Raw genomic sequence first — 27,722 nt, 5'->3', positions numbered from 1 at the left:
GCTTTATAATTTTACAGGGATTATTTATGCTCTAACAGCAACATTACACACTAACTAAAGTTTGAAAAATGGGATCACGAAGAACAGGACCTTTAATGTTCGTCAGAATTTATTCTGCAAATGTGTTTCCATCTCCCATTATTCGCATGAACTCTTTTTTGCACAAGTCAAAAACCACCTCAAGCAAGCGTAAAAACTTTTTTGCAAATTAGGGTTGGGTTTCCCCCCCCCAAAATTTGGCATTTCCATCACACGTTTCTGATGCAATACTTCAAAATGTGCATAAAAAAGGGTGATGGAAACTGTGAAACATTTATGCGTATTACATGTAGTTGTCACTGCATCATCTTTTATTTTCTTGTTTAAAAACGAATTTGTAGTAAAATGAAGCAAACAAATGAACATTGCCCTACTGACGTGACGTTAAATTCTCATGTCAAATTGAATTGAATTGAATTGAATTGAAATGTATACATTTGTTTAAAAAAATATTGAAACAAAAAGTTCTATTAGAATAATAAGACATAATCGGGCTTTTACCACTCAAATGAAATCAGTATCAACATAATACATTTTTGCACTGCAGAAGTGGCACAAAAGCTGCATCTGAACTGGCATTTAGATTAATTTACACAGATTTTTTAATGCAGCTCATAGGTGACAAATAAATTTACACTGCAATTACAATAGTAGCCTAATCGTAAATTGAATATAGAAATATGATATCTTAAAGGGTGAGTCATTCATTCAATCGATTCGGTAAAAACATCTGATTCATTCAGGAGATTCATTCATTCACACATACTGTTTTTCGCTTACTATTTTAGTAGGGAAGAATGTGATTTCGGATGCAGCCACAGTGTTTATGAATGGGTCATTGAATCATTGACTCACTTAATTCGTTAGAAAATGCAGATTCATTTAGTAATGAAACAGCTGTTGCAGAGATGTGCAATGGTGGCTTTGTTTGAAACTATTTTAATCTATTTTCAAGTGTCTTAACAATATAAATCACCTAATATTAACTTGTTTATTGAATTGTTATATAAAATAAGAATCACACTTGCTAATGTTCTGATATTGAGCAGAATAGCAGCCTTGCTTGTGTGATTGTCATTTTTTGCTCCAAGCCCCCATTCATTTCTGATCCTGCTTTTGATAATCCAAATGTAATATTTTCAGTTAATTTACCGGCTAAAAAACAGCAGCTCATGTTAAAGGTCCTGTTTTTCGTGATCCCATTTTTCAAACTTTAGTTAGTAAAATTATAAAGCTCAAAGTTCAATGCCAAGCGAGATATTTTATTTAACAGAAGTTCCCTTTCAAAGCCTACAGCGAACGGCCGGTTTGGACTACATCCCTGAACTTCCTGCTTTAATGACGTCAATAGAACAGTTTGTTGACTAAACTATACCCACAAGAATACGCAAAAAAGGGGGCGTGGTCTTGTTGCTCTCCCTCGTGGAGAAGAGGAAGTGTTGCGTTCGGTTGCGTTTGTCGCCATGTCATCCAGACGCTGTTATTTTCATCCCGGAGTCAAATCACCTTTGTTTGGCCTTCAGGGGCTGTAGTTTAGCGCGTTCATCTCCCCGTTATGGTAAGAGGCGTGACCTTTCCGGGCAACGTGCGCTAAGCTGCTGTCGAATCACAACACGGGAACCTCTGGCACAATCAGAACTCGTTACGTCTTTCTGAAGGAGGGACTTCATAGAACAGGGAAATCTTTCAAGTCGTTTTGAGGACAGTGAAAATAGCGGTATACAGATAAGTAAATTGTGTGAAAAATACTGTGTTTTTCAGTCTCCCGCATATTTATAGCGGCTCCCTGATGCCCGCAAATTAGTTAAATTCTCCTGCAATCTAGAGCGAGCAAGCAAGAGCGTGCGTGCGAGACACAAACTGTGCACGCGCGCACGGCAGAGAGAGAGAGAGAGAGACCTTGCGTGTGTGTGCTAGTGTGCACCTAATGAAGCGCATGTAAGACGGAGAGCGTCCTGATTGGCTTGTTTCGGTAAATCAACCAATCAATTGTCAGTGTGTGGGCGGGCTTTTATCTCTTCTCCTGAACCGAATTAATCAGTTCAGTGTATCTAGAAACTTGAGCGCCATGGCAGAGGGAGAGTGCCACAAAAAACGAAAGTATAAACATAATGACAATCTTGCACGCTGTACAGTTTGTTACTGACATGTTATGGTTGAGTTAAACAAGTTTCATTTCATGTGGAAATTTTTCAGGTCGGCTAGTTGCCAAGGCTACATGAAAACAACAAACTCCTTAGACCTGTTTAAAGTTGCAATGAAATATAAATAAAAGCAGTTTACATAAATAGTATAAGCAGCTTATGTTAATAGTAAAAGTGATCTACATAATGACAATTTTTTACAAATAATTGCATAGGCCTATAGAAATTATATAATAATGATATATTATATTATACTTTACAAGTAAAGTCATGTTCTGTGGTGAAATTCGGGATACCTTTCCCCCCTTTCATGTTTTTTTTTTTTTTTTTGGCGGGGGGATACCTCCCTGAAATGACTTTTTTCAGGTTGGGATGTCTGGAAACATGAACACATGTTATATTGCACTCTGTAAACACAATCAAAGCTTCAAAAAAACAGGAAAAACGGAACCTTTAAACGGTTTCACAAATATAATGACCAAAAACACAACGTTCAATCTCAGAAGTGTTGTCAATGACGCAACTTTTTCACGGTTGCTCTGTTGACTGAAGGCAGTAAAACCAGTCAATCGCAGTGATAAAAACTACTGCACAGTGTAGATGCAGTTTGGGAGTTGTGTTTTTTATTCAGATTGTATTATACTAATATTCATGAGATTCAATCCGGTCACTCCAGGTCACTCGCACGCAGTCATTTCCAGTCACAAACGGTCGCAATGTAGCTACTCATTTGTTAATTGATTAGTCTCACCTGTTCCTTGTTTTATCCCTCATTTATCCTGTGTATTTATATCCTGTTTGGTTCAGTTCTTTGTCTCTGGTTTGAATTCCCTTTCGTTTTTCCTGATTTTCTGTTTTGTTTAATAAAGAATGAATAGATTCTCACCTCAAACCTCCTCATATGTATTTACATAGTGAACACACATTATAAAGTGTTCCCGTATGTTTATTTGGTAACACTTTACAATAAGGTTCTTTAGTTAACATTAGTTAACTACATTCGTTAACATGAACTAATAATGAACTGCACTTATAAAGCATTTATTTATCTTTGTTAATGTTAATTTCAACATTTACTAATACATTATTAAAATCTGTGAACTAACATGAACAAATTATTAACTAACGTTAAAGATGAACAAATACACTAACAAATGTACTGCTCGTGGTTAGATCATGTTAGTTAACATTAGCTAATGTTAACTAATGAAACCTTATTGTAAAGTGTTACCGATAATGTTTTTAACATATAATACATGTTTCGAGAGTCTGGCTCAAGAGATTAATTCAGTCAGACAAAGGCATTTTTACGGTGGCTACAGCCCACATAAATCCTATCCTGTTGTCTGCACACATGCCTAACACGTGCACTGGTTAAATAACATCAGTGCTTCCTTTTCAACAGGAAGGTATCATTATGTTTTCAATTTGTAGTGTGATCACTTTTCGATTCACTCTGAAGTTGAGCAAGTGGTGACAATAGGGGCAGTTTGAGCAGAGCAGATGACAAAAGTCTGGGAATGAAGACCAGATATTAACAGAGTAAGGCATGTAGGCGTGTTGTTATTTAGCAAAAAAACTGTAGGGTCTGGCGACTGTAAAATTAAAAAGAAACTACAGCTGGCTGCTGTCCCAGGCTGTTTCTGAGGGAGAGTGTGGAGACAGAGAGAAGCTCTGCGGATGAACGTTCTGAATAGTGTTCAGATGAAGGAAGGGATGGAGTAGAGGGCTGGTTCTCATCATGGTTTTGCTTCAGGACCTAGATTTCATAGTGCACCCTACACAAAGCCAAAATTGGTTTGCATACAAAAGCAATCAAAAATGTCTAAAAGTGAACACTAAAATCATAATGAACTGCAAACATTATTAAACATTCTAATAATTTTACCATTTTAATTTTTAATTTGATTTTTAATGATTTGACAAGTTGCCAATTTATTATGACTATGGACACTTATGGTGATGATACACAGGGCAACTTTTTGAGCAATGTTACTAGGCAATGTTGCCGTCAACGGGAAACCAGGTAAGACACAGGGCCCATGACCGATCTAAAGTATCCAGATAAAAATTTGTTGCCCATTCCCACTGGGAAACATTGCCCAGCAACATTGCTCAAAAAAGTTGCCCCATGTATCATCACCTTTAAAGTATATTGCTTTAATAAATGTACTAAAAGTGTGTCTGATTAAAAGTGTCTACTTACTGCCAAAGTCCCTTCAAAATTTACCCCATCTATTTTGGGAAACACTGAAATCTAAAAAAAAAAAACGTGTTTGTCAAGATTATATATTAATAACATGTCAAATCACAAATAAAATCTGACAATAAAATTACGAATTACACTTATTTAGCTCAAATCACACTGAAAAATGACAATTTTCTGGCAGGACCAGCTATTATGCATGCACATTCCAAGGTAACCAACCATGTGATTGGTACTTTTAACTAAAAGGCGGGACTTCTGTTCCTCCGCATTTACTATTACGATTTCTTCCATTATTTTTAATGAGAGGTCGGTCTCCTCGACCTTATACTGTTGACCTTATAGTTTTCAGTCGCGTGACTGGTGAGGAGACTTGGACCAGATCCATAAAACTTAGCACAGGCCTGTTCACATCTGTTTCAAGTCATGAATATTTAAATCTCCTCTCAAAAGAAGAAAAACAATGCTATGAACTGCAAGTTTTGGGCACTTGCGATCCATACAGCACCTGCCGCAGTAATTCAATCACCAAAGACAGCAGGACATTCTAAAACGTCTGCTTAACATGGCTTATGCGGCTTAGCAGAGATATTAAAATATCAGATTAAATATATACCTTATTGATAATGCATGCTATATATAGACAAGCAGATGAGCCCAGAATATGAACACAACACATTAAATTGCGCGTTAAAGGGGTAGTTCCCCCAAAAATGAAAATTACCCCATGATTTACTCACCCTCAAGCCATCCTAGGTGTATATGACATTCTTCTTTCAGACGAATACAATCAGAGTTATATTAATAAATGTCCTGGCTCTTCCAAGATTTATAATGGCAGTGAATGGCAGCACAACATTTGAAGCCCAAAAAAGCACATCCACATCTTCCGGTGGACCGCCTTACATATTCAGCTTACGAAGAAAGTGTAACGCCTCTCGCAGTTCAAAACGCTTACGCTACGTCCGACGTCATCATTGCGGGAGTTACGCTTTTTCCGTAAGTTGAATGCAGAAGGCGATTTGCTGTAATCTAGATATTTCCGAAGGCCTTTATTAGGATAGAAGGCCTAGGATGGCTTGAAGGCCTAAGGTGAACTATCCCTTTAATGGTCCTTAATTAGCCCTGTGTATGTGAAAACGCTTAACGTGAAACTTTGTGAGTTACTTTCATATTCTGCTTCATCTGCCTGCCTGTAGGTTTCATTAATAAGGTGTATACTGAATTTGGTCTTTTAATTTCAATGTCTTGTATACATAACAAATTCTTTCCGTCTTTGATGTTCTTAATTACAGTATACCATAAGCTCTTAACTGCATGAATTCTTTCAGTGTGTGTGCCGTTATGGGGCCAGTGGGGGAATTCTTCATTAGGTGACAGGAAATTGGGACAGAGTGCACTAATTTTGCATAAGTGTTTCTAGTAAACCACCTACAACTAGCCTTTTCCTCTGTTTATCATTAAAACTGGTCTGGCATTTATAACTTCCTACAGCTTCAGCAGACAGAAAGAGCAGAAAGACGCCTCTAACCACTCTAGTCTACCTCTGAGTGTGTCTGTGTGTGTTTGTCATGCTGACGGTAAAGTCCATCATGATTGCAGCCACATGCATTTTGAGATTTAAGATTAATGTCCATGCTTATTCATGTCATCTGAAGTGAAATCAAATAATGTAGCGCATTTCTCTTCTGCCACGTTGTCCTGTGATGGCAACAAAACAAGCTTTTACGATCGCCTTCTGAGGCTGATTTCTAAAGAAATTCCATGGAAGGCATTTTGCCAGTCAATGTTACTGTTATTCTCTGAGCTCTGAGAGAAAAGTTTAAACTCAAAACAAAGCCATAGTGTTTTCAGCATGAGGGGAACAAATTGCCTGTTTACCATTTGTGCCACACTTTGTAATTAAATATCAAGGACCTAATTTACTTATTCCCGGAATTCTTTTTGTTTTTATTTGTCAAATTTGGCTCAAATAATTTTTTATTTTATTTGTTGGTAACTTTAGTTTAGGGTCCAATTCTCACTATGAACTAGTTGCTTATTAGCATGCATATTACTAGGGAATTGGCTATTTATTTATAAAGCATATATTATTGCCTTATTCTACGTGACCACATTCTACATCCCTTAATCCTACCCAATACCTAAACTTAACAACTACCTTACTTACTATTAATAAGCGGTACTGAGGCAAAAGTCACATAGTTAGTTAATAGTGAGAATTGGACACTAATCTAAAGTGTGACCATTTTTTGGGTCACATCCATAATTGGTCTGAAATCCATGTAATCAAATATATTTGGAATGTGATTAGTCATTTTGGATCTTAAGTTTGAGATATGTCATGATATGCAAAATAAAATGTTAAATTTTTCTGTCCTCTCTTTCCACTTTGGGTATTGTATGAAAATAATCTCTTTGCATTGTGCTGATGCTTACACAGTCACTGTTACTATAGAAACCAATGCAGATGACCTCATATAGACAACACTGTCTGAAGAAACAGATCCGGTTTCATTACTTTTGAAAAAAATGACAGTGCAGACAGTCAGTCCTTAAAATCGAACTGAAAAACTATGCAGTGTGAACAAAGGCATAGAGAGTCATAAAATGTTTGCCACCACATAGCAACACCCTGGCAACTACCCAGAACACCCTAGCAACACTCATAACATGTTATTCACTGTATAACTACACCTTGACAACCACCCAGGACACCCAAGCAATTGCATAACAAAATATACGAAAAAACACAAAGAACACAACACATATTAATGCCCTAGCAACCACCTTCTAATATCCTAACATCATATCTACTACATAGCAACACTACCTCATTCCTTATAGCTACACCTTGACAATAGGAAAAACCATACCGCAGATCATTCTTCAGAAAAAATATTGTTTAAATTCTAAAATACTTTTTTTCTGTCTTATCTTTCTCTCTCAGGGTCGCTGTATGAACTTCACCCGCGTCAAGTCAAATCCTTCTCCACGGTATCCATCCTACAATCAACATTCTTCACCCATCTACACCCCCACACAGACCCTCAACCCACCCCCTCCTCAAGGCCAGCTGCCCCCTCCTCCACGCAGTCCACCGGCCTCCTTATCCTCCAGTTTTCCTCCGGTACCTTCAACCCCTCCTCCTCACACCATAAACCCATCTCCACCCATTACTCCTCCTCCATCCTATTCTCCACCCCCTGTCTGGTCTTCATCCCCTACCACCCTCTACTTTTCTCCGCCAACATCTCTTCCACCATCACCTACTTCCTCCCTGCCCCCACCCCCTCAAGCCCCGCCTCCAGGCAGAGCTCCTCCTCCAGATCGTCCACCTCCACGGCCCTGTGTTTAATGTGAGTGGACTACTATGAGGGCCTAAAGACGAGGACTGGAAGTAAACAGGAAATATACATTTTCCATACCCTCCTCAAGATTCTGTTGCTGTGTGGCCTAACACAATAAAACGTGACTCACCTGTGGCAAAAGAACAATGCAATGGAACACAATCCACCATGAAACACTAAAAGGAGCAACACTCAGAATCAGACACTAGGCATTGCAAAGAAAATTCACGTACGAAGCTACTGTTTCTCAGCAGGAGCCATTTGTGAGTTTAACCAAGCTTTGAGAATGGAAGTGGCTGGTTCCATTAATGGATTCATGGATGTTTCACAATTGCATGCACATGGGACCGTCTCATAAAGGAGATTTCCATGAAAGAGGAAAGGTGAAACAAAGTAACCTTTCAGGAGCTTTCTTGTTCAGAACAGTTGAGAAAATACACTGCCCGGCCAACAAAAAAAAGTTGCTGTTTGGATTTTAAATAGGCAAATACTTAAGAGAATATGACTGGAGTATTATTGCAGTGATTATGATGTTTCTAGCATGTTATATGTTTTGCAGCAGTTCTTCTAACCCTAATTGATCTAACCCTAAGACATTTTCATTTCTTATTGATGGAGTGTGTAGCTTTTCATTTCTTAAACAACCATGTAGGACGACAGATTTTAACACACACCTTACAGGTGCAACCTAGACACATCAGTGATGTAACCTGGAGTAATCGGGTGTTTTTGGGTCTTTCAACATCATACACCCTCATCCAGGTGTCCCAGCCAGAGATGATCAGTCCCGACTGTCTAGATAGCTTGTGTGGTCCACGGATCAACCCTTTTGATCCTCAACCATCTAGAATCCTTCTCAGTCCCCTGATTCCCAGGAGCTTGAGGGTCCTGCAGAGCAACTGGCCGGCAAACCCTTGGCAGCCAACCTCGATGGGGAGGTAGCGGGTCTTCCATCCCCTGCTACAGCATTCACTTGCCAACTCCTCATGCTTGGCCCTCTTCTGTTCAAATGCCTCTTCCATTAGGTTTTCCCAGGGCACAGTCAATTCCAGTAGGACCACCTGCCTTGATGATTCTGAAAGGAGGACAATGTCAGGCCTAAGCGTAGTTTTGGCGAATTTGAGCTGCCTTCCCAGGTTGACCTTCAGCTGCCAGTCGCAGGATGTTGCCAGAAGTCCCCCTGCTGGGTTCCTGCTCCGTGTGCTGATGGCTTCTGCAATGACCTGGTCGTGGTGCCACAGATAACATCCCTCTCCCAGGGCTTTAGGGCAGCAGCTCAATATGTGCTCCAGGGATCCTCTTTAGGCGGCATGCAGGGGTGTCTATCAGGCCCCAGCGGAAGAGGTTGGTTGGGCTGGGGAAGACATCGTAGACTGATTGGATAAGGAACTAGATCACGAGATCTTTCGGTCCATCACCTGTTTCCATCGAGTCCATGCCTCTTGTTGTGGCATCCCCACCACCCTGTTGATGCCTGTCCTTTCCCCCGGCCTTGTCATATCGAGGTCTTTGGATACAGCCAAGCCCTGCACGTCCTGACGCCACTTTCCCCTCCAACACACTTTGCCACAGCCGTGCTTAGGCCTAGTCGACTTTGGTCCTCCACTTCCCACCAGTCCTCACCTCTATGCTAGCTGATGAGACTTTGGTGTCAGTGGACTCTCTGTACAGCAGCACTTCTCTTGCTTCGGAAACCATGAACTCCTCCGACAGGCTGCTGAAGGGGAGTTGTAGCTTGTTCTTACTCCCGTACAAGGCTATGCTGCTGATGCTGCGAGGGAGACCCAACCACCTACACAGAGAGTTGCGGATCTTCCTCTCAAAGCCCTCGACAGAGGGGGAGTGTCGTAAACCAGCACTGGCCAGAGAAGTCGTGGAAGGATGCCATGTTGGTAAATCCAGACTTTAAACTTTCCCAGACTTGTCCACTGCAGCAATCCAGGCGTGCAACTCTTCCGGTTTCATGAAGTGTGACTGTGTCCCTAAATGTGCTTATAAAGACGTTTCCCAGGCTATTGGTGGAATTTGCACTCTTCCCAGGGAGAAATGGAATACATTTGCATACATTTTTGGTCTTGATCTTGTATTGACAATGCAAGAGTCCAGCACTCTTTAAAGTCTCCTCCAGCACATCCTAAAGACTTTCAATAAATTTAAGGGATGCCTCAGAGATGCCAATTCATGTGTGAAAATGATTCTTCATGCTCCCTCCCAAACATTCTTTCATAATTTGAGCTTGATGAATCTTGACGTTGTCATCCTGGAATATTGTCATGAAGGTTCCTACATGGTTGTTTAAGGAATTAAAATCTACACTCTCCATCAATTAGGGTTAGAAGAACTGTTGCCAAACATATAACATGGTAGAAACATAATAATCACTGCAATAATGATCCAATTATAGACTCTTACGCATTTTCCTATTCAATCCAAAAAGTGACTTATTTTTTTTAGCCAGGCAGTATATATGCACATTTTAACTAGTGTCACCATATACAGGTCAACTTCCTTAAATGGCAAAACTAGACATTGAGTCTCATTCACTAAAAATTGTGTGGATTATGCATACTTAAATGCACAGGGAAATTTTGTACAAAGATTTCCTCTGCATTCACAATAGGTGCATATATTATGCACACGGATTGGTTTTTAACCTTCTAACATTGATGAATTTGAATTATTCTAAATGAAAGACTGCATGCCCCTACTGTAATCTGCATAAACACACCCATCTCCATATAAGGGTTTTATTTAAAATGGAAGCGTGCAGCGTACATGTGACTTCAAGTTGGTTTTACATTTTATAGTAAATTTTAATATTTTAATGACAACATATTAATGAATTATGATTTTATGCGCACATATCTGCGGTTAGTGAATGAGACCCATTATGTCTGAATCATTCTTGATGTTCTTTTTCTATCAATGTTGAAAAAAAAGTTTTGAAACGGTTTTCTTTGAAACTAAATGCCGTTGTTAAATTCAACCACTTTACAAACATTTTTGATAAATGCTTTGCCACAGGAAGGCAAAAGACTTGCTCATTCAGGTAATTGACATTTATTTGTGCAATAGTGATTTTAGTGGCTTTGATTGGGTTGGGGGTTGGGGGGATTTTGCTTTTTGATCTTTGAATTTATTAACAAAGTACCAGACCATGATGAATTAAAGGGATAGTTTACTCAAAAATGTAAATTCTGTCATAATTATTCACTGTCCTTCATGTTGTCCCAAACTTTCTTCATTTTTGGGTGAACTATTACCTTTAGGATGATGTTGAAGAGATGTTTATGGGGACGGACTTGAAACATCAGAGAAAAATCTGAAATGTATGTAAACTATAAGCAACATCACCTTACTTTTTGCACATGTCACAGTTGTAATGGTGTATGGGTGCATTATAAAAAACAAAAATTGTACAAATTATCATACTTTACACATGCTGTATGTATAAATCTCTGTAGCACTGTGTATAATGTTTTTTTTTTTTGATACAGGATTTTTTTTTTTTTTTTTTGATTTTGTTAATGTGGCATGATTGCGATTTTGAATAATGTAAAAGCAAAACAAAAGATGACACATTTCCCCAGCAAGCGTTCGAAAGCCTCTGCATTTTATCCACCATGAATAACCACAGGAGAAGATTACAAATAGCTTTTCGCATTGGAAATTATTTTTGCCAAAGAAACTATTTACAACCCAGAGTCCAATGCATTTGATATACGAGTTTGTTTTTGTTCATAATTACATGCTGTATATATTATTGTCATAATACATCACAGTGTCCGATTCACAAGCCTTTGCTTCTAAAGAGTTCTTGTCATTTTCCGTGAGTATAAGTTATTGTGGTCCCACTATGATGCCAGTGTTGAGTTTATATAACTCCAAAACCTTGTTTTGATGATGGTTTTATGGGTCATTAACATCAGAGAAATCATATACGTCCCTGTTAAATCATATATGCTTTTCAAAGAAATCATGTAAATGAATTTTTCTAATGACTTGGATCATGACTACATTATTATATATTTTTTACATGTTCTATTGTTTTGAAATAAAAGTCCCCCTGGTCCTCCTGTTTGCAAGCGTTTCATGGATGGTGTGCCTGGAGGTTTAATCAAGAGAAGAATCGTTGCCTAAAAATATTTTTGTTCAACCCCTCACTCAAAAAAATGACTTGCTGAATTTACTCAAAAAAGCAGTGTTGAGTGGTTCCACGCAACTATATTGAGTAATTTTTACAGATAACAATTTAGTTTTATGAACAAAAGAAATTCAAGTAAAGCTGACAAAATGTCTTTATTGTTATTATTCTAATTTGTCAATGTTACATAATATGTTTATGTGCAGTTTACGTAATAATGTTATGTTACATTTATTAAAGTTTATTATGTTAGGTGAACTCATTTATCGATTTAATTCACTCTATTTGGTCTACAAGTGTAAGTGGAAAACTATTAAATAACAACAAGCATATTTTTAGAAACAAAATGCAAAAATAACTCATTGGACAAACTTTATTTAATTGAGGGCAGGAATTCCATCCAATAAATATGTGTATATGAGTGCCCACAGCCTGAACACAGGAACCACTCTTCTGCATAATGGGAAACTCCTCTAAATGTCCAACATAACTGAATATTAAACACTAACATAAACTGACAACATCTTTCCATTTACTGAAAAACACACAAAACAACACTTTAATCCCTAAATGTATTTTCTTAATGCAGTCCCTTGCAAAGCATGCTGGGAACTACAGATCCACTGCCAAGTTTGTTAGTTTAATTCAGCAATGTTAAGTTGACCGAACAAACAAACACTTATTAAGTAAAGCTGACAATACTCATTTTTAGTAGAAACAACTCAGTAAATTTAAGTTCATGTAGTTACATGAGTTTTTAAGTAATGTGAACAAGGATGATTTGAGAGCAACTAACCACAGTGAAAGTTCATTTTTGAGTGCTTTTATACAGTGACCTTTGTTGTGGCTTGATCATTCTAAAGTCATATTTAAGGGAGTGACATCCTAAAAATGGTTTTACCACATGGTTAAAACAAAGGTAAGTTTCTCTTACAATGTTTATTACTATAAGGTCAAGAGTTCAACTCTGTTATGGGAAAAATGAATCACATTTACAGAAAAAAACTAATTGTCCTTGGCATAAAGCACCAGAAACTGACTATAAATCATGTGCTGTCACGGGATGATGTTTTAAAAGGACATTTATAAGAGATTCTTGAACTGGTTGACATGTTCTGAAAGAGTCACAGGTTACTTGGATTTCTACATAATTTGGTTATAAAATATCATCTGATATTTAGCTGAATCTATGTCTGCTCAAAGAAATAAACAAAAAATGATACAAATGATTTCTTCCTTTTCCTGAGTTGTTTTTAATCAGACATCTCCGGCAGCTCGGCCTCCTCTCCTTAACTGATTCCCTTTAGACCAGGTATAATTTAGTCCAGACAGCCGCTCCGTCAACATTTGCACAGAAAGCTGGCGTCTCATGAGACAGAGGCTATAAACCGCTCTCGCCATCATGGATGTGTCCAATTTCAAAAGAAGTAAATAGCCAGTTTTTATTCAGTGTCACAAGCACAAGCCCAGCAAGGTTTGGCAAATAATGTTTCAAGAGCAGCCAAAGACAAGCAAATGAAATTATTCTGGAAAAATACATTGGGTTTAGTATGCCTTTTCTCCAGCACTGAAGTGGGACCTGTGTAACCTGTTTTGTTCAGATCTATTACAAAAATGTAATGTGATGTTCTGTATAGATGGTGTTAATTCACATCGGTGTCTCCATTTTCTCTAGCCTGGATGCCAGCCGAACTTAGCCCCGCCCACAACATTTGAGGGCGGGAAGTTCAGTCTGGACTTGATCTGTTGTGGAGCAACTATGCTCGAACCAGAGCTGTTCGGACCAATGAAATTGTCAGGGCGGGCTTTATATGATGATGGACAGATGATCGACAGTAATCATCCACGTCACCAAAGAGCGCTTGGTTGAATTTGTTTTAATCCTAAACAGAGAACTTGTTCGTATATGCATTCACCTTCACTATTTCTCTCAAAAATGATAATCGTGTTGGTAAGTACTCCGTGTATCCTTAAATTCTTTTTACAATACCAGCAAAGATTTTTTAATCTTCTTCTTCTACTTCTTCCAGCGTGCGTGCAGTTGAGTTCTGTTGACAATTATGCGTCGCTCAACACGTAACTTGCTCCGTCGCTCTGATTGGTTGTAGGTATATCCAATTGAGTGCAGAGGCATTTTCTTTCCTGGCTCGGTTTAAACACGCCCCATAATCACAGCCCAATGGAGCAGTATCAGACTCATATTCTGACTAGAATCTGACTATGACGACGTCAGGCTACATTTTCTCCACCCTTCATTAACTTTCCCTGGAATTTAAGTGCGAGTCAGAGATATAATTGGCATATTTTTATTGCATTAATTTTTATCCCATTATTTACTGCACAAAATGAACATGTCAAAATGAACAAATCATTTAAATAAACATGGCAATATTCCATAAAAAAATAAGAACTGTCTATTTTGATTTCAATTGCATTCAAGGTTGTTTAGCTAGTGTTACCATCACTGTTTTTTGTGTACTTAAAGTTCAAATGCCACAACAGCATTTGCTGCTGCACTGCCATCTACACTGTATAACAATGATTGTGATTTTAGCAGTAAAAGACTGTAAAAAGGCTACGTTAAAAACTGTTATTTGGTTAACAAAAATTTGGTGAATAACTGTAATAGATTTAACTGTACATTTAATGTAATTTTACAGTAATATACTGTTAAATGTAAATTTTTGGAAGTGAAACGGAACAAGTCATTGCAAAATTTACAGTGAAGAAACATAAATCGACATTCCAAGAATTTTACGGTAAATTTATGGCAATTGCAGCTGCCGTTTTTTAACCATAAATTTAACTTTTTTGTTTTGTACAGTGTAGACAGTTACACGTCAAGAGAGCCATATCTGTAAAACCTGTAGTGAATGCGCTTCCATTCTGCTCCATATACAATGATCCAGACCGGCTTTCAGTCAGTATTCGGCTATTCTCGCGTAGCCAGACCAAGCGGCAACCTCCCCTAGTTTCTCTTGAAACCAACACTTGGCGTGACTTAAACTGAAATTCATCGACTGGCCACTAGGGACAGGCTCCAGAAGGGAGCAGAATCTCATTGAGCCCCATGTTAAAATGCCCAACTTTACAGCAGAAAAAAACATGTACAAATTGTGGTTTTGGTCTATACGGCTAATTTTGCCCTTCATGACAACTGTGTGGGGGGTGAATTTTATTTTTAACTAATTTGTTTAAATTATATTAAGCCTTAAAGTTCTGCATAATTAAGGGCGTGGCCACTTTGAGTGACAGGTGGATTGTCGTTTGTCTGCTGTCTGTTATCCATCACGTCACCTCAGCTCCACCCACGTCCCGCCTCTTTGCCCATTTTCAGTTATCCGGGAGTGATGAGCGGTGACGCGCTGCCAAGATGGCAACCGGCAACGGCCGACTTTCATAGACAGTAAAAGAAATGGACACAGAGACCCCATAGGCTTCGAAAAAGTGAAGTTAGTTAGAAGCACTCACTTCCTGATGGCTGAGTGTACTGCGCAGCCTCAGACTGAGCTTGACGACGTAGATGTGACGTGAGCAACCTTTCTGACAGTTGTACGTCTTCTAGTAGTTGTGCAAAGTGAAATCTGAATCACGTTGTTGAAATATTTTGTCCTGTTGCTTTTGGCTCTGTATGGGCTTCTCCCCTTGCTTCTCCCTTGACTTTATCGGACTTTATGCCTCCACGTCCCCCCGATTGCCTCATAGACAGTAAAAGATTGCCTGCGAGCTTCTCCTCCTGTCTATACGGTAATTTCTTTACTATGCGCCGGTTTTCGCGTGGTTATGACACAATCGTTAGCCTATTTTTACAAAAACGGCTTCTACGGGGCGATAATGTAAGATACAAGGTAATGGAGCCTTTTATACATTGTCGTGTTTCTTTAGAAATAAACAATGGTCAAATGGAGTCTTTAAACGCCTCAGATGCAAAGTTATTCGTTGTCAAAATGATGCCAAAATGAATGGAAGTCACTGGGATGCTAACAGCAGGTGATGGCTTGGTTAGCAATGGCCGCCCCTATGGAAGGTACACTTTCCAGGTGTAGGATTACCCCCTTGCCGACTTTACACTTCAATACTGCTCTTCAGAAACCTACGGGTGACGTCAAGGACACTACATCCATATTTTTTACAGTCTATGAGCCAGACCTTCAGACTGACAGCAAAAAGTCTGGACTCTTTCACAGCTTTCCGCCAGAAAGGACGTTTGACTGACATGTAACTGACATTAAAATGTAAAGTAGATGTCCTTACAATAACAATTCATTCAAGAATGTTGTTCAAGTTTACTGTAACAATTGAGCCACGAACATCACATACTTGTTGTGTTTAGTTGATCCTGGTAAGCGCTCATTGTCTTCTTCCACAAGGGAGTTTGGCGTCAGGGCATTTGTTTCCAGGTGGACCAGTAAAGAACGCAACTCACACGTCTCGCGCACATCCTGTAGAATTCAACCAATCAGATGACGACTTCGGCATCAGACGTTCAGCCAACGGTCCGTGGGCGTGACGTCTGAGGTTGAGACTAGTAATCTGCTTTATCACACTCAAAGACTGATGGCTTGGCTTGTTTTGGAACTGTTGGCAGAGAAAAAAATACATGAACTAACTGGCCAAATATGGTCTTAAACTTACTTAAAGTTATTAACCTCTTGTTTGGAGAACTGTTGACAACATCACAGTCGCAATCACTCTATGAATCTGAATCAGCACAACAGCAATCTTGCTTGTGATAATGTTGGCATTACTGTACAGAAATATGGTTGAACACAATTTCATAAACATGTTTTAATAGGTCAAAATGTGCCTGCCGTATTCTCACAGGAAAACTTTTCGATTATTATCTTCTCGATGCTGATTTTAATAAATTATTACTTAAAAGGCAACAAGGCCACAATAACATTTACATTTATGTTCCTGGCAGACGCTGCACCCAAATGAAAAATAGTTGTGGCTAGATAAACAGTGAATTTAAACACCCTAGGGAGTTAAAGTGAGCTCAGACTTGGCAGTAAACTGACATTTTACCCAAACTGACAAAGTGGGTGGCATGTCAGTGGTGTGTGACTGTGAGTGACAGGCCATTGTTGGTTGGCTTTCTTTCTTTAGACATTCAGTGAAGTTTGCGTTTAGCATCACACTCCCTGACCCACTTTCTGCTCCAGCCAATAAAGCAATCCAGTCATCAACAACAACGACACAGTTAGTTTCAATCTTTCCGCACTGCCAAGATCCTTTGAGTCAGAGCTTAAAAGTTTCTCTGCTCTTAAAGAACATTTTCAAAGGGCAAACAGCTCAGATCGTCAAAACTGGTTATTATTTGACATCAAATAGAGTTAGTCTATCATAGTAAATCATAATACTTAATCAAAAGTTAGCATAGCATTTTGCATGCAACCCTGGTAAGATATTTCACCCTTTGTGAAAATAAAGTGACATTCCATAAAGACAGGTGAAGTGAATAACACTGATTATCTCTTCATCACGGCACCTGTAAGTGGGTGGGATATATTAGGCAGCAAGTGAACATTTTGTCCTCAAAGTTGATGTGTTAGAAGCAGGAAAAATGGGCAAGCGTAAGGATTTGAGCGAGTTTGACATGGGCCAAATTGTGATGGCTAGACGACTGGGTCAGAGCATCTTCAAAACTGCAGCTATTATATTAAAATTGCAATATTAGTGGAGGGCACTGTAATATACACTCACCCAAAGGATTATTAGGAACACCTGTTCAATTTCTCATTAATGCAATTATCTAATCAACCAATCACATGGCAGTTGCTTCAATGCATTTAGGGTTGTGGTCCTGGTCAAGACAATCTCCTGAACTCCAAACTGAATGTCAGAATGGGAAAGAAAGGTGATTTAAGCAATTTTGAGCGTGGCGTGGTTGTTGGTGCCAGACGGGCAGGTCTGAGTATTTCACAATCTGCTCAGTTACTGGGTTTTTCCACGCACAACCATTTCTAGGGTTTACAAAGTCCTGTGGGCGAAAATGCCTTGTTGATGCTAGAGGTCAGAGGAGAATGGACCGACTGATTCAAGCTGATAGAAGAGCAACTTTGACTGAAATAACCACTCGTTACAACCGAGGTATGCAGCAAAGCATTTGTGAAGCCACAACACGCACAACCTTGAGACGGATGGGCTACAACAGCAGAAGACCCCACCGGGTACCACTCATCTCCACTACAAATAGGAAAAAGAGGCTACAATTTGCCCGAGCTCACAGAAATTGGACAGTTGAAGACTGGTAAAATGTTGCCTGGTCTGATGAGTCTCGATTTCTGTTGAGACATTCAGATGGTAGAGTCAGAATTTGGAGTAAACAGAATGAGAACATGGATCCATCATGCCTTGTTACCACTTTGCAGACTGGTGGTGGTGGTGTAATGGTGTGGGGGATGTTTTCTTGGCACACTTTAGGCCCCTTAGTGCCAATTGACCTATCGGTAAGCCCCTCCCCTCGAACGCAGACGAGCCAATAGCAGTTGAGTATCAGTTGCGCTGGGACCGGAACTCGGACATCTTTAGGTGTCAGCGCCATAGAGATGCATTGGAAAATCCGAAGCTCTCATCGGTTTGATGGTGTTTATGCTACAAAAATGCTAAAATGTCGTGCCTGAGGTACTGCAACACTGATTCCAGGGATCCTGAGAGGATTTTCTGTTTGTCATACTCTCGTTAAGTTACGATTAAAGTCCCTGCTAACATACAAACTGAAATAACTAACTGTTCTCACGTCATGTAACACTGTAGGTCAAAAACACGAAGGTCTACATTTCAGTGCCTCTCCATATTAAACTGGTTATATGTAGATTAATTTAATTTTAGATATGTTTAAGGTCTACATTATCTGTCCTACTAAGGAGGACTCCTATTTTGATGGGTATTATAGTCTACGGGTATAAGGGAGAGCTCGCACGCAGTTTATCGGAGTTGTTTTGCAGATACAAAGTTTACCAGTTATTAACTGCACCCTCGAAAAGGCATACTGTTAGTTTACTGTTAGTTAGTTACTGTTAGAGTGTTTTTGTGTAATTTGCTGTGTATATTAATGTAATGCAACGGAGAGAGATAGTTTGTGAATGAGACGTTAATGCGCACTTCTTATGCTTTGTTTGTTAAGCTCTTACGATTATTTTTTGGAGTGAATAACGATGCAATAAACTTGATAAACCATCAGTTAAGTTTGGCCATCTTGGGATAAGGTTTTCACACTGACAGCTGTACATTGTAAGATATAGCAACTCTGTTTGTTTGTCTGAGTTAGCAACAGTAACTAAGGGGGGCGGGGCTTACCGATAGGTCAATTGGGCATCGTTTAAATGCCACGGCCTACCTGAGCATTGTTTCTGACCATGTCCATCCCTTTATGACCACCATGTACCCATCCTCTGATGGCTACTTCCAGCAGGATAATGCACCATGTCACAAAGCTCGAATCATTTCAAATTGGTTTCTTGAACATGACAATGAGTTCACTGTACTAAAATGGCCCCCACAGTCACCAGATCTCAACCCAATAGAGCATCTTTGGGATGTGGTGGAACGGGAGCTTCGTGCCCTGGATGTGCATCCCACAAATCTCCATCAACTGCAAGATGCTCTCCTATCAATATGGGCCAACATTTCTAAAGAATGCTTTCAGCACCTTGTTGAATCAATGCCACATAGAATTAAGGCAGTTCTGAAGGCGAAAGGGGGTCAAACACAGTATTAGTATGGTGTTCCTAATAATCCTTTAGGTGAGTGTATATACAGTATATGTTTATTAAATATGTTATAATAATATACTACAGATGTTACGAAATTGCCCGGAATAGGACGTGTGTTTATATTGTCTTAATGCACGGTGAGGAGAGTTTGAGTGGCCAAAGACTCTCCAAGGATCACAGATGGAGAATCGCCGAGATTAGTTGAGTCTTGGGGCCAGAAAGCCAAAAAAAAAAAATCAAACATCCCCCACATCACCACATGTTGTTTGGAAGGGTTTCAAGAAAAATCCTTCTTGCTCATCCAGAAACAAACAGCATATTCAGTTGTCAGACACGACTGGAACTTCAAACGGGACCTGGTTCTGTGGTCAGATGAAACTATAAAAAAAAGTTTTGGCAGCAAACCCACCAGATGGGTTTGGGATAAAAAAAGTACCCCATGCCCACGGTTAAATATACTGCTGGATCTTTAATGTTGTGGGCCTATTTTTTGCTGGAGGTCCTGGACATCTTGTTCAGATTCATGGCATCATAGATATTAGCAAATACCAACAGATAGAAAATCAAAACCTGACGGCCTCTGCTAGAAATCTTATAATGGGCCGTGGTTGGATCTTCCATCAGGACAACGATCCAAAACAAACATCAAAATCAACACACAAATGTGTCACTGAGCACAAAATGAAGCTTCTGCCATGGCCGTCCCAGTCCCCTGACCTGAACCCTATAGAAAATGAGTGGGGTGAACTGAAAAGAAGAGCTGGGATTCTGAAGGATCTGGAGAGATTCTGTATGGAGGAATGGTCTCTGATCTCCAAACTCATCAGGCATTATAGGAGAAGACTGTTATCTTGGCAAAAGGAGGTTGCAAAAAGTACTTAACAAAAGGGTACCAATAATTGTGGCCAACGTGTTTTTGAGAAAAGCATTTATTTCATAATTGTTGACACATTATTACAATGACACCCATCATGTATATGTGAAGATCTCACGTTTCAACAAATAAACAATATATAGTTATTTTAGTAAAATTTGTGAAATATTCCTTCCCACACAGGGTTAAAATTATAATAAAAGCGAATCTATGTACTCAGATAATGAATTATTTGCCATACTCCGTTGGATCAGGGCCGGCCCTGACCAATTTGCTGCCCTAGGCAAGATTTTACTTGGTGCCCCTTGTAAGGTTTAGCACTACATGTTATCAGTCTAAGTTGTGGAATTTCTACTGTTATATTTTTGTAATGCATTGATGTTTTTATTTTTATTTTCATTGTTGTTGTTTTATATGATGTCCAGTCCATTCTACCCCGTCATTATGTTCATGATATTATTATTATTATTTTATTTTTTAAAAGGCTGATGATAGTTAAACTATACAAAAATAGCACCTATGCCACATTACAGCTTAAACACAAATAGCAAGAGTAATAGCATCCAGCATTCATGCACAAACTATTAATTGAGAACTGGCAAAAGTGTTTGTTTTCCAGTAGATGGCAGCAATCTTCCACTAAACTATGCACATTCATGTTTTCACCATGAATTAAACTGAGAAATGTAGATATTTAATGTGAATTTTAAATAAAATGTTGCTATTTTAAATAAACCTGTATATGAATATCATTCCTAATTTTGGCAAATACATTTTAAAATTGCCATATGTCCCCTTAAAACTGCACAACTGTAGAGTAAAAACATTAGGCTATTAAAAAAGTGATATTGCATGCGTTTTTATTTACAAAATCACACTGGGTGAGGCCTCTCGAGAACCCAGAACAGCTGTTTGCATAAAGTTTAAGGTAAAACTGGAATGAATTAGCGAACATAGTATTTTACTACTATGCAATTAAATAAACTGTACATTCATTCATTCATCAATAAGCCTACATCACGTTACCTCTGTCTTTACACTGCAAAAAATGCTCTTCTTATTTAGTATTTTTTTCTTGTTTCCAGTCCAAATATCTAAAAAATCTTAAATCAAGATGTATTTACTAGTAAAATTACATTAGATATTTTTTCTTGTTTTCTGGGGGGAAAAAACACTCAAATGAAGTGAGTTTTTGCTTGAAACAAACAAAATTATCTGCCAAATGGGGTGAGAAAAATTATCTTATTTCTGTTTGGGACGGAAAAAAGAAACAAGATTTAATCAGAAACTAGATTATTTTTCTCACCCCAGATAATTTAGCTTGTTTTAAGCATAAACTCACTTAATTTTGATTTTATTTTCAAGAAAACAAGAAAATATATCTTATGTCATTTTACTTATCTAGTAAATGCATCTTAATTTAAGAAGTTTTAGATATTTAGACTAGAAACAAGACAAAAATACTAAGTAAGAAGAGCATTTTTGCAGTGTATCCCTTATCTTCCCTGCATCAGAGGGCTTCTGTCTTTTTTGACACTACAATTCGGCCATCCGTCATATCAGGCAACTTTCACCGTGTCTACACTTGGCGCGAGCGGCCAAGCACCGTAAAAAATGAAAGCAATCCTCTCTACATTAGATGCGGCGAGAGGCGACGCGACACAACAAATTCCCAACGTTAAACTGATCGCGTGTTATATTTCTGACGCACTTCAAGTAGCTCGGTGGGGGAGATTGATGAGGCGGACCGGGAAGAGGCGGGGCACTTAGTTAAGTTAAAGGTCCTGTTCTTCGTGATCCCATTGTTCAAACTTTAGTTAGTGTGTAATGTTGCTGCTAGAGCATAAATAATACCTGTAAAATGATAAAGCTCAAAGTTCAATGCCAAGCGAGATATTTTATTTAACAGAAGTTCCCTTTCAAAGCCTACAGCGAACGGCTGGTTTGGACTACATCCTGGTATTTCCTGCTTTAATTACGTCAGTAGAGCAGTAGAACAGACTAACCTCCGCCCACAAGAAAACGCGAAAAAAGGGGGCGTGGTCTTGTTGCTGTCCCACGTGGAGAAGAAGAGGACGTCGCGTGGAGAAAAGGAAGTGCTGCGTTTCAGTGTGTTTGTCGCCATGTCGTCGAGACGCTGTTATTTTCATCCCGGAGTCAAATCACCTTTGTTTGGCTTTCCCAGGGACGCTGTAGAGATTATTAAGCGCGTATATATCTCCCGTTAAGAGGCGTGACCTTTCCACGTGCGCTAAGCTGCTGTCGAATCACAACACAGGAACCGCTGACACAATCAGAACTCGTTACGTGTTTCTGAAGGAGGGACTTCATAGAATAAAGGAAGTCTTCAGTCGTTTGTAGGACAGTGAAAACAGCGGTGTACAGATAAGTAAATTGTGTTAAAAATACAGTTTTTTTTTACACGCGAAACATGAACACATGTTATATTGCACACTGTAAACACAATCAAAGCTTCAAAAAAACACGAAGAACGGGACCTTTAATATTTCGAATTCATATTAATAAAATAGTATCAGTAATACATTTTGGCGCCCCTATGGTTGAGTGGCGCCCCTAGCATTTGCCTATTCCGCCTATGCCACGGGCCGGCCCTGCGTTGGATCTACAGGGTAACTTAGTTGACAGTTTCACCGTTTTGCCTCTAATTTCAATGGTAGGCCTTGTCTAGCCAACCAAAAGTTATTATCTTGAACAGGTTAACCTCACATTTTAATATTTATTTAAAATAAAATCATAAAAATATCGCAATATAACAGTAACGATGTACCCAACATAGCTGACGGGCATTGGAGAAGAAAGAAAGAAAAAAAATTACATCACATGATACCGGTGACTTGGTTTTGGGATAAACGATTTTTTAGTTTTCAGGGGGGGTTTGGTTAATAACAGTTTACAATTTGTGCGGACATTAATAAAATGAAATATTCCGTTATTTGACAGAAACTTTTATTTGAACTCAATCTGTTTTTCTAAGGTATTTAGATTATAGAAATAAATGTAATAGATAATCTTGAAATGTACCATAAAATTTATAGAATAACCCATATAATTTATTTTTTCATTGTATACGTTTTATGTGTATTGCCTGTTTGGTAACACATTTTTCCCAAAGTTGGTTTCTGTCATTTTAGGCAGTTTTTAATCACGCTGAAGTGTTCAGTTTTTAAATACGTTTGGTTTTAGTTAGTTATTTGATGCTGACACGCGAGACGTCAGCACCATATTCGGACGTTGGCGGCTTCACTTTTCTTCAGCGGAAGAAGACGCGTCGTCCATATTTTTTACTGTCTATGACTTCAACATTCAGCATGAAAAACACAACAATGGTAACAATTGAATTTTATCTAAAGTAATTATCAAGTACTGTGTACAGTTCTTTTTTAGTTACTAGAACTCTTGTGTAAGTGAACTATACTAACTAAGCTTCTGTCAGTACAATATACCAACCCGTTCTCACTCCCAAGGCGTCAAAGTCCGAAGTATGGTCAAGTGCTTTCCGCGTCACAATAAAGACGCTAAAGGTACCCCTAGGCGTCACTAGGGCATGGGAACGTTATCGTCATGATGATCATATATTGGTTTATGATTTTGCCATTATGCATATTTAATCAGTCAGCATCATTTTATTTACGCTATCTAGACACGTTTTAACATGTAACCCAACCCCATTCCATCCCTAAACCTACCCATTTGTGTGGTATATAAAACGCAGATATAACAGGCAGATACGACTGCATGCACAATTTATTCAAAAAGTACAAATATTCCGAGCCCAAGCGATTGATTTGTGTGAAGGAAATCCCCGAAAGCGATCAGCGTCTCCATCCGCAGAAGATCACGAACACATAAAATTTCAAATATTGCCGCCCGTTACGTCAGTTTTCATAGTGAAACTGCATTGTCTCTCGTATGCCTCGTGACCAATTGCGTCATTACGTCAACTTTGATTGTAAAATGTAATTGGCTCTCGTGTGTCTTATGACCGATTGCGTCATGCTAAAGAGGCGTGTGTATTATTTGAATGAAATATGAATGAGTGCGTTCATGGAGCGGTGGGATCATCATCTCAGCGATTAAAACATTAAGATCAACTCTGTTCTTTACATAAAGACATCATGGGACTTCAGAAGACTGGAATGCAACATGAGTTAATACTTTTATACTGTTTTTGGTCAGTTTTTACAATAAATAGATGTGATTGTACTTGTATTTGCCTGTTATGTGTTTTATATTGTTTAGAAGTGGGTAGGTTTAGAGTAGGAGTTGGGTTAGCAGCTCCAAAATATAAAAGTAACCTTTAAATATGAATAAAATATTAATAAAATCATGTCTGCTTTTACAAATGCAAAGAATAAAATGCGTCTTGATCTGACGCATTGGGTAAACAACTGAAATGAATGGAGCACCCAGCACGTCGATATAGTGACGCCTAGGGGTGACTTTAGCGTCTTTGATGTGATGCGGAAGGCCCTTAACCATGCTTCGGATTTTGACGCCTTGGGAGTGAGAATGGGTTGCATATATTATTCCTATTTCACTTTTTTAAGTAGGTTTAACTAATTTGATTAAACAGTGTATGACTAAGCCAAAGTTGAATGAAAGCAACCAGAGAGTTAGAAAGACTGAAGATTTTATTAACTCTTTTGATCATCGTTTTAAATCCTGTACACACTGCCCAAACACATTATGACATGCCTTAACATAAAAAAAAAGGCCGGACAACCTTTTTGTACTACAAAAAAATGTGTGGATGGCAGAACTGATCTGGAAAAAAAAACCTACCTAGGAGAAAAGATAGAGCTACACATATTTAAGATGCTCTTGTGAAATCTAAAAGCAATGCACATAGCAATGCTACTATTTAGCCTGTGAAATATTTAAAATCTTTCCCACGAGCTGGCATAACTTAAATATTTAATCTCAGAATATAACAAAAATATAAGCACATAACTGTAATTGTACCTTCATAGCTATCGCCTCATACGACCCTTCTTCATCCTTTGGTTACATGCCATTAATAGTAGATATTTTTGGTTAATGCTCATCTGATGCTTTGAACGAGTTTCAGATGATATAATCTTTATTCATGTTGATTTTATGCACAATAACACAATAATGTAATCAGGGAATTTAAAAATCACAATATTTGAATTCAAAGGAAGTACACAATCCCAAATAAAGTAGTATATAAAATATAACCCTTCTATGCCCAATAAAAACAAAACATAAGTAAAAGACAGAATACAAGAAAATGGTCCCATGGAAACGATCAAAACCGACGGTGGCGTTGTATGGGGCAGGCGCTATGTAACACAGCATACTTCATGTTCTCGGTTTTTCAACTGCGTCCTTTGGCAGTGCTACTGTAAACCGGAGACACACCCTCAGTCTCCTTTGTAACAAGGCCTCTTCATAACGGAATCAAAGAATGGAAGCCAAAAAGGTCATGCATATATTCCAAGTGCACGACTAAAGTGTTAATCTCAGTAACTGATTATAAATATTACACTCGTACAGTAACTACAGATACAGTATGTTGAGTCACCAACTGCAGTGATTCACTATCAATACCTGGGTTTGAAACATCCTTATGAACTGACTTTTTTTTGTGGGAACCAATAGGTAGTACTTTAAATACTACAATATTCAAACATGTCGTCCATCAAGCCATGTAAACATTTCATTTCAAAATGGCTGACTGGTCTTTTAAAAGGCCAGTAGATTTCCTTGTGTGAAACATGACCAAAAGCACATAGAAACTTCATTAAAATGTCGCCACATACTGTAACATCAGATCATACATTCACTTCACATTTGACCCTTTATGCACATGCATCTACAAGGGTTGTAGTCATTTTACCTTCCTTTCCAGCAGGGTTTTCATTTCTTTGCAGTAAACATGTATTTTAGGCTATCATGCACATTTTTTACAGCATTTATTAATCTAGGTTCATATTAATTGATGAATATACTGTTCATTGTTAACTCGTAATACATTTAATCATGTTAATTTAAACATGTATTAGTATAGAAAAGAACAAGAACCAAGATTAATAGTACTGAACCTTATTGTAAAGTATAAGCCTACTCTTTTACAAACCATGAAAGTTATGTTTTAATGTCTCAAAGCAATGGGTTGAGAAGACAGAATCTCTAGACCGAACTCTAGTGGACATCAGGTTTAATTTCCAATTCAGGTAAAAGCGTATAAAAGTGTATCAATGCTCCTAAAGGCCGCTGTGTTCTCTGAACAAAGAAGGTTAAAGGGATAGTTCACCCAAAAATGAAAATTAGCCTATGATTTACTCGCCCTCAAGTCATCATATTCCTAGGTGTAAATGACACTCTTCTTTCAGACGAATAAAATCAAGAGTTATATTTAAAATGTCCTGGCTCTTCCAAGCTTTATAATGGCAGTGAATTGTTGGGTCATTTTTGAAGTGCATCTATCCATCATATAACTGCTCCACACGGCTCCGGGGGAAGGCCTTCTGAAGCGAAGTGGGACGTTTGTGTTAGAAAAATATCCATATTTCAAACTTTATAGATTAAAATAGCTAGCTTCCGGCGGTCAGCGGTACGCAAGTGAAAGGGTAAAAAGTTACGGTGAAAGAGTAACCCTTGACGCATGCAAAACAATAGAGCAAAACAAAACGATGGTCATGAATTAGAAGTCTAAAACGAGAATTTTTAAAGAGAAATGGCGGAGGATTACGATATAAGAGGAGAGGGGCTTTAGTTTGTTGCCCGCTGACCACCGGAAGCTAGTTATTTTAGTCTAGAAAGTTTTAAATATGGATATTTTTCTTACACAAATGCACCACTTTTCTTCAGAATGCCTCTCTTAACCCCCCAGAGCCGTGTGGAGCAGTTATATGATGGATAGATGCACTTTTATGGACTTCAAAATGACCCAACAATTCACTGCCATTACAATGCTTGGAAGAGCCAGGACATTAATATAACTCAGATTTTACTCGTCATGTACACCTAGGATGGCTTGAGGGTGAGTAAATCATGGGATCATTTTACTTTTTGGGTGAACTATCCCTTTAACTATGGAAATCCGTGTGGTTATGAAATTCCAGATGCTCAGAGGTCATCCCGGGAATAAATATGCTCATCAGTAACAAGTGCATCCCCTTAAATAGCAGCAAACCGGATAAACTAAATAGTGTGCAAACTACCACTAAGCACTGATTCAGGTTTTTTTTTTTTTTTTTTTT

At 38.5% G+C, this 27,722-nt stretch overlaps 1 protein-coding gene across 1 annotated transcript in view; it reads left to right on the top strand.

The window, feature by feature from the left end:
• antxr1a (ANTXR cell adhesion molecule 1a) overlaps positions 1-11,818 on the top strand; it is an 89,529-nt gene extending 77,711 nt beyond the window's left edge. The window contains exon 18 of the mRNA XM_079827732.1: positions 7,340-11,818. Coding sequence (XP_079683858.1) covers positions 7,340-7,747 — 408 coding nt within the window. The 3' untranslated portion in view covers positions 7,748-11,818. The remainder of the gene's footprint in view (positions 1-7,339) is intronic.
• Positions 11,819-27,722: the final 15,904 nt, after the last annotated feature.

This window comes from Gobio gobio (assembly GCF_949357685.1).
Source record: "Gobio gobio genome assembly, chromosome: 10".
Taxonomy (NCBI): domain Eukaryota; kingdom Metazoa; phylum Chordata; class Actinopteri; order Cypriniformes; family Gobionidae; genus Gobio; species Gobio gobio.
Note: the sequence above shows the minus strand (reverse complement) of the source record. Positions and strands in the feature narration are given on the sequence as shown.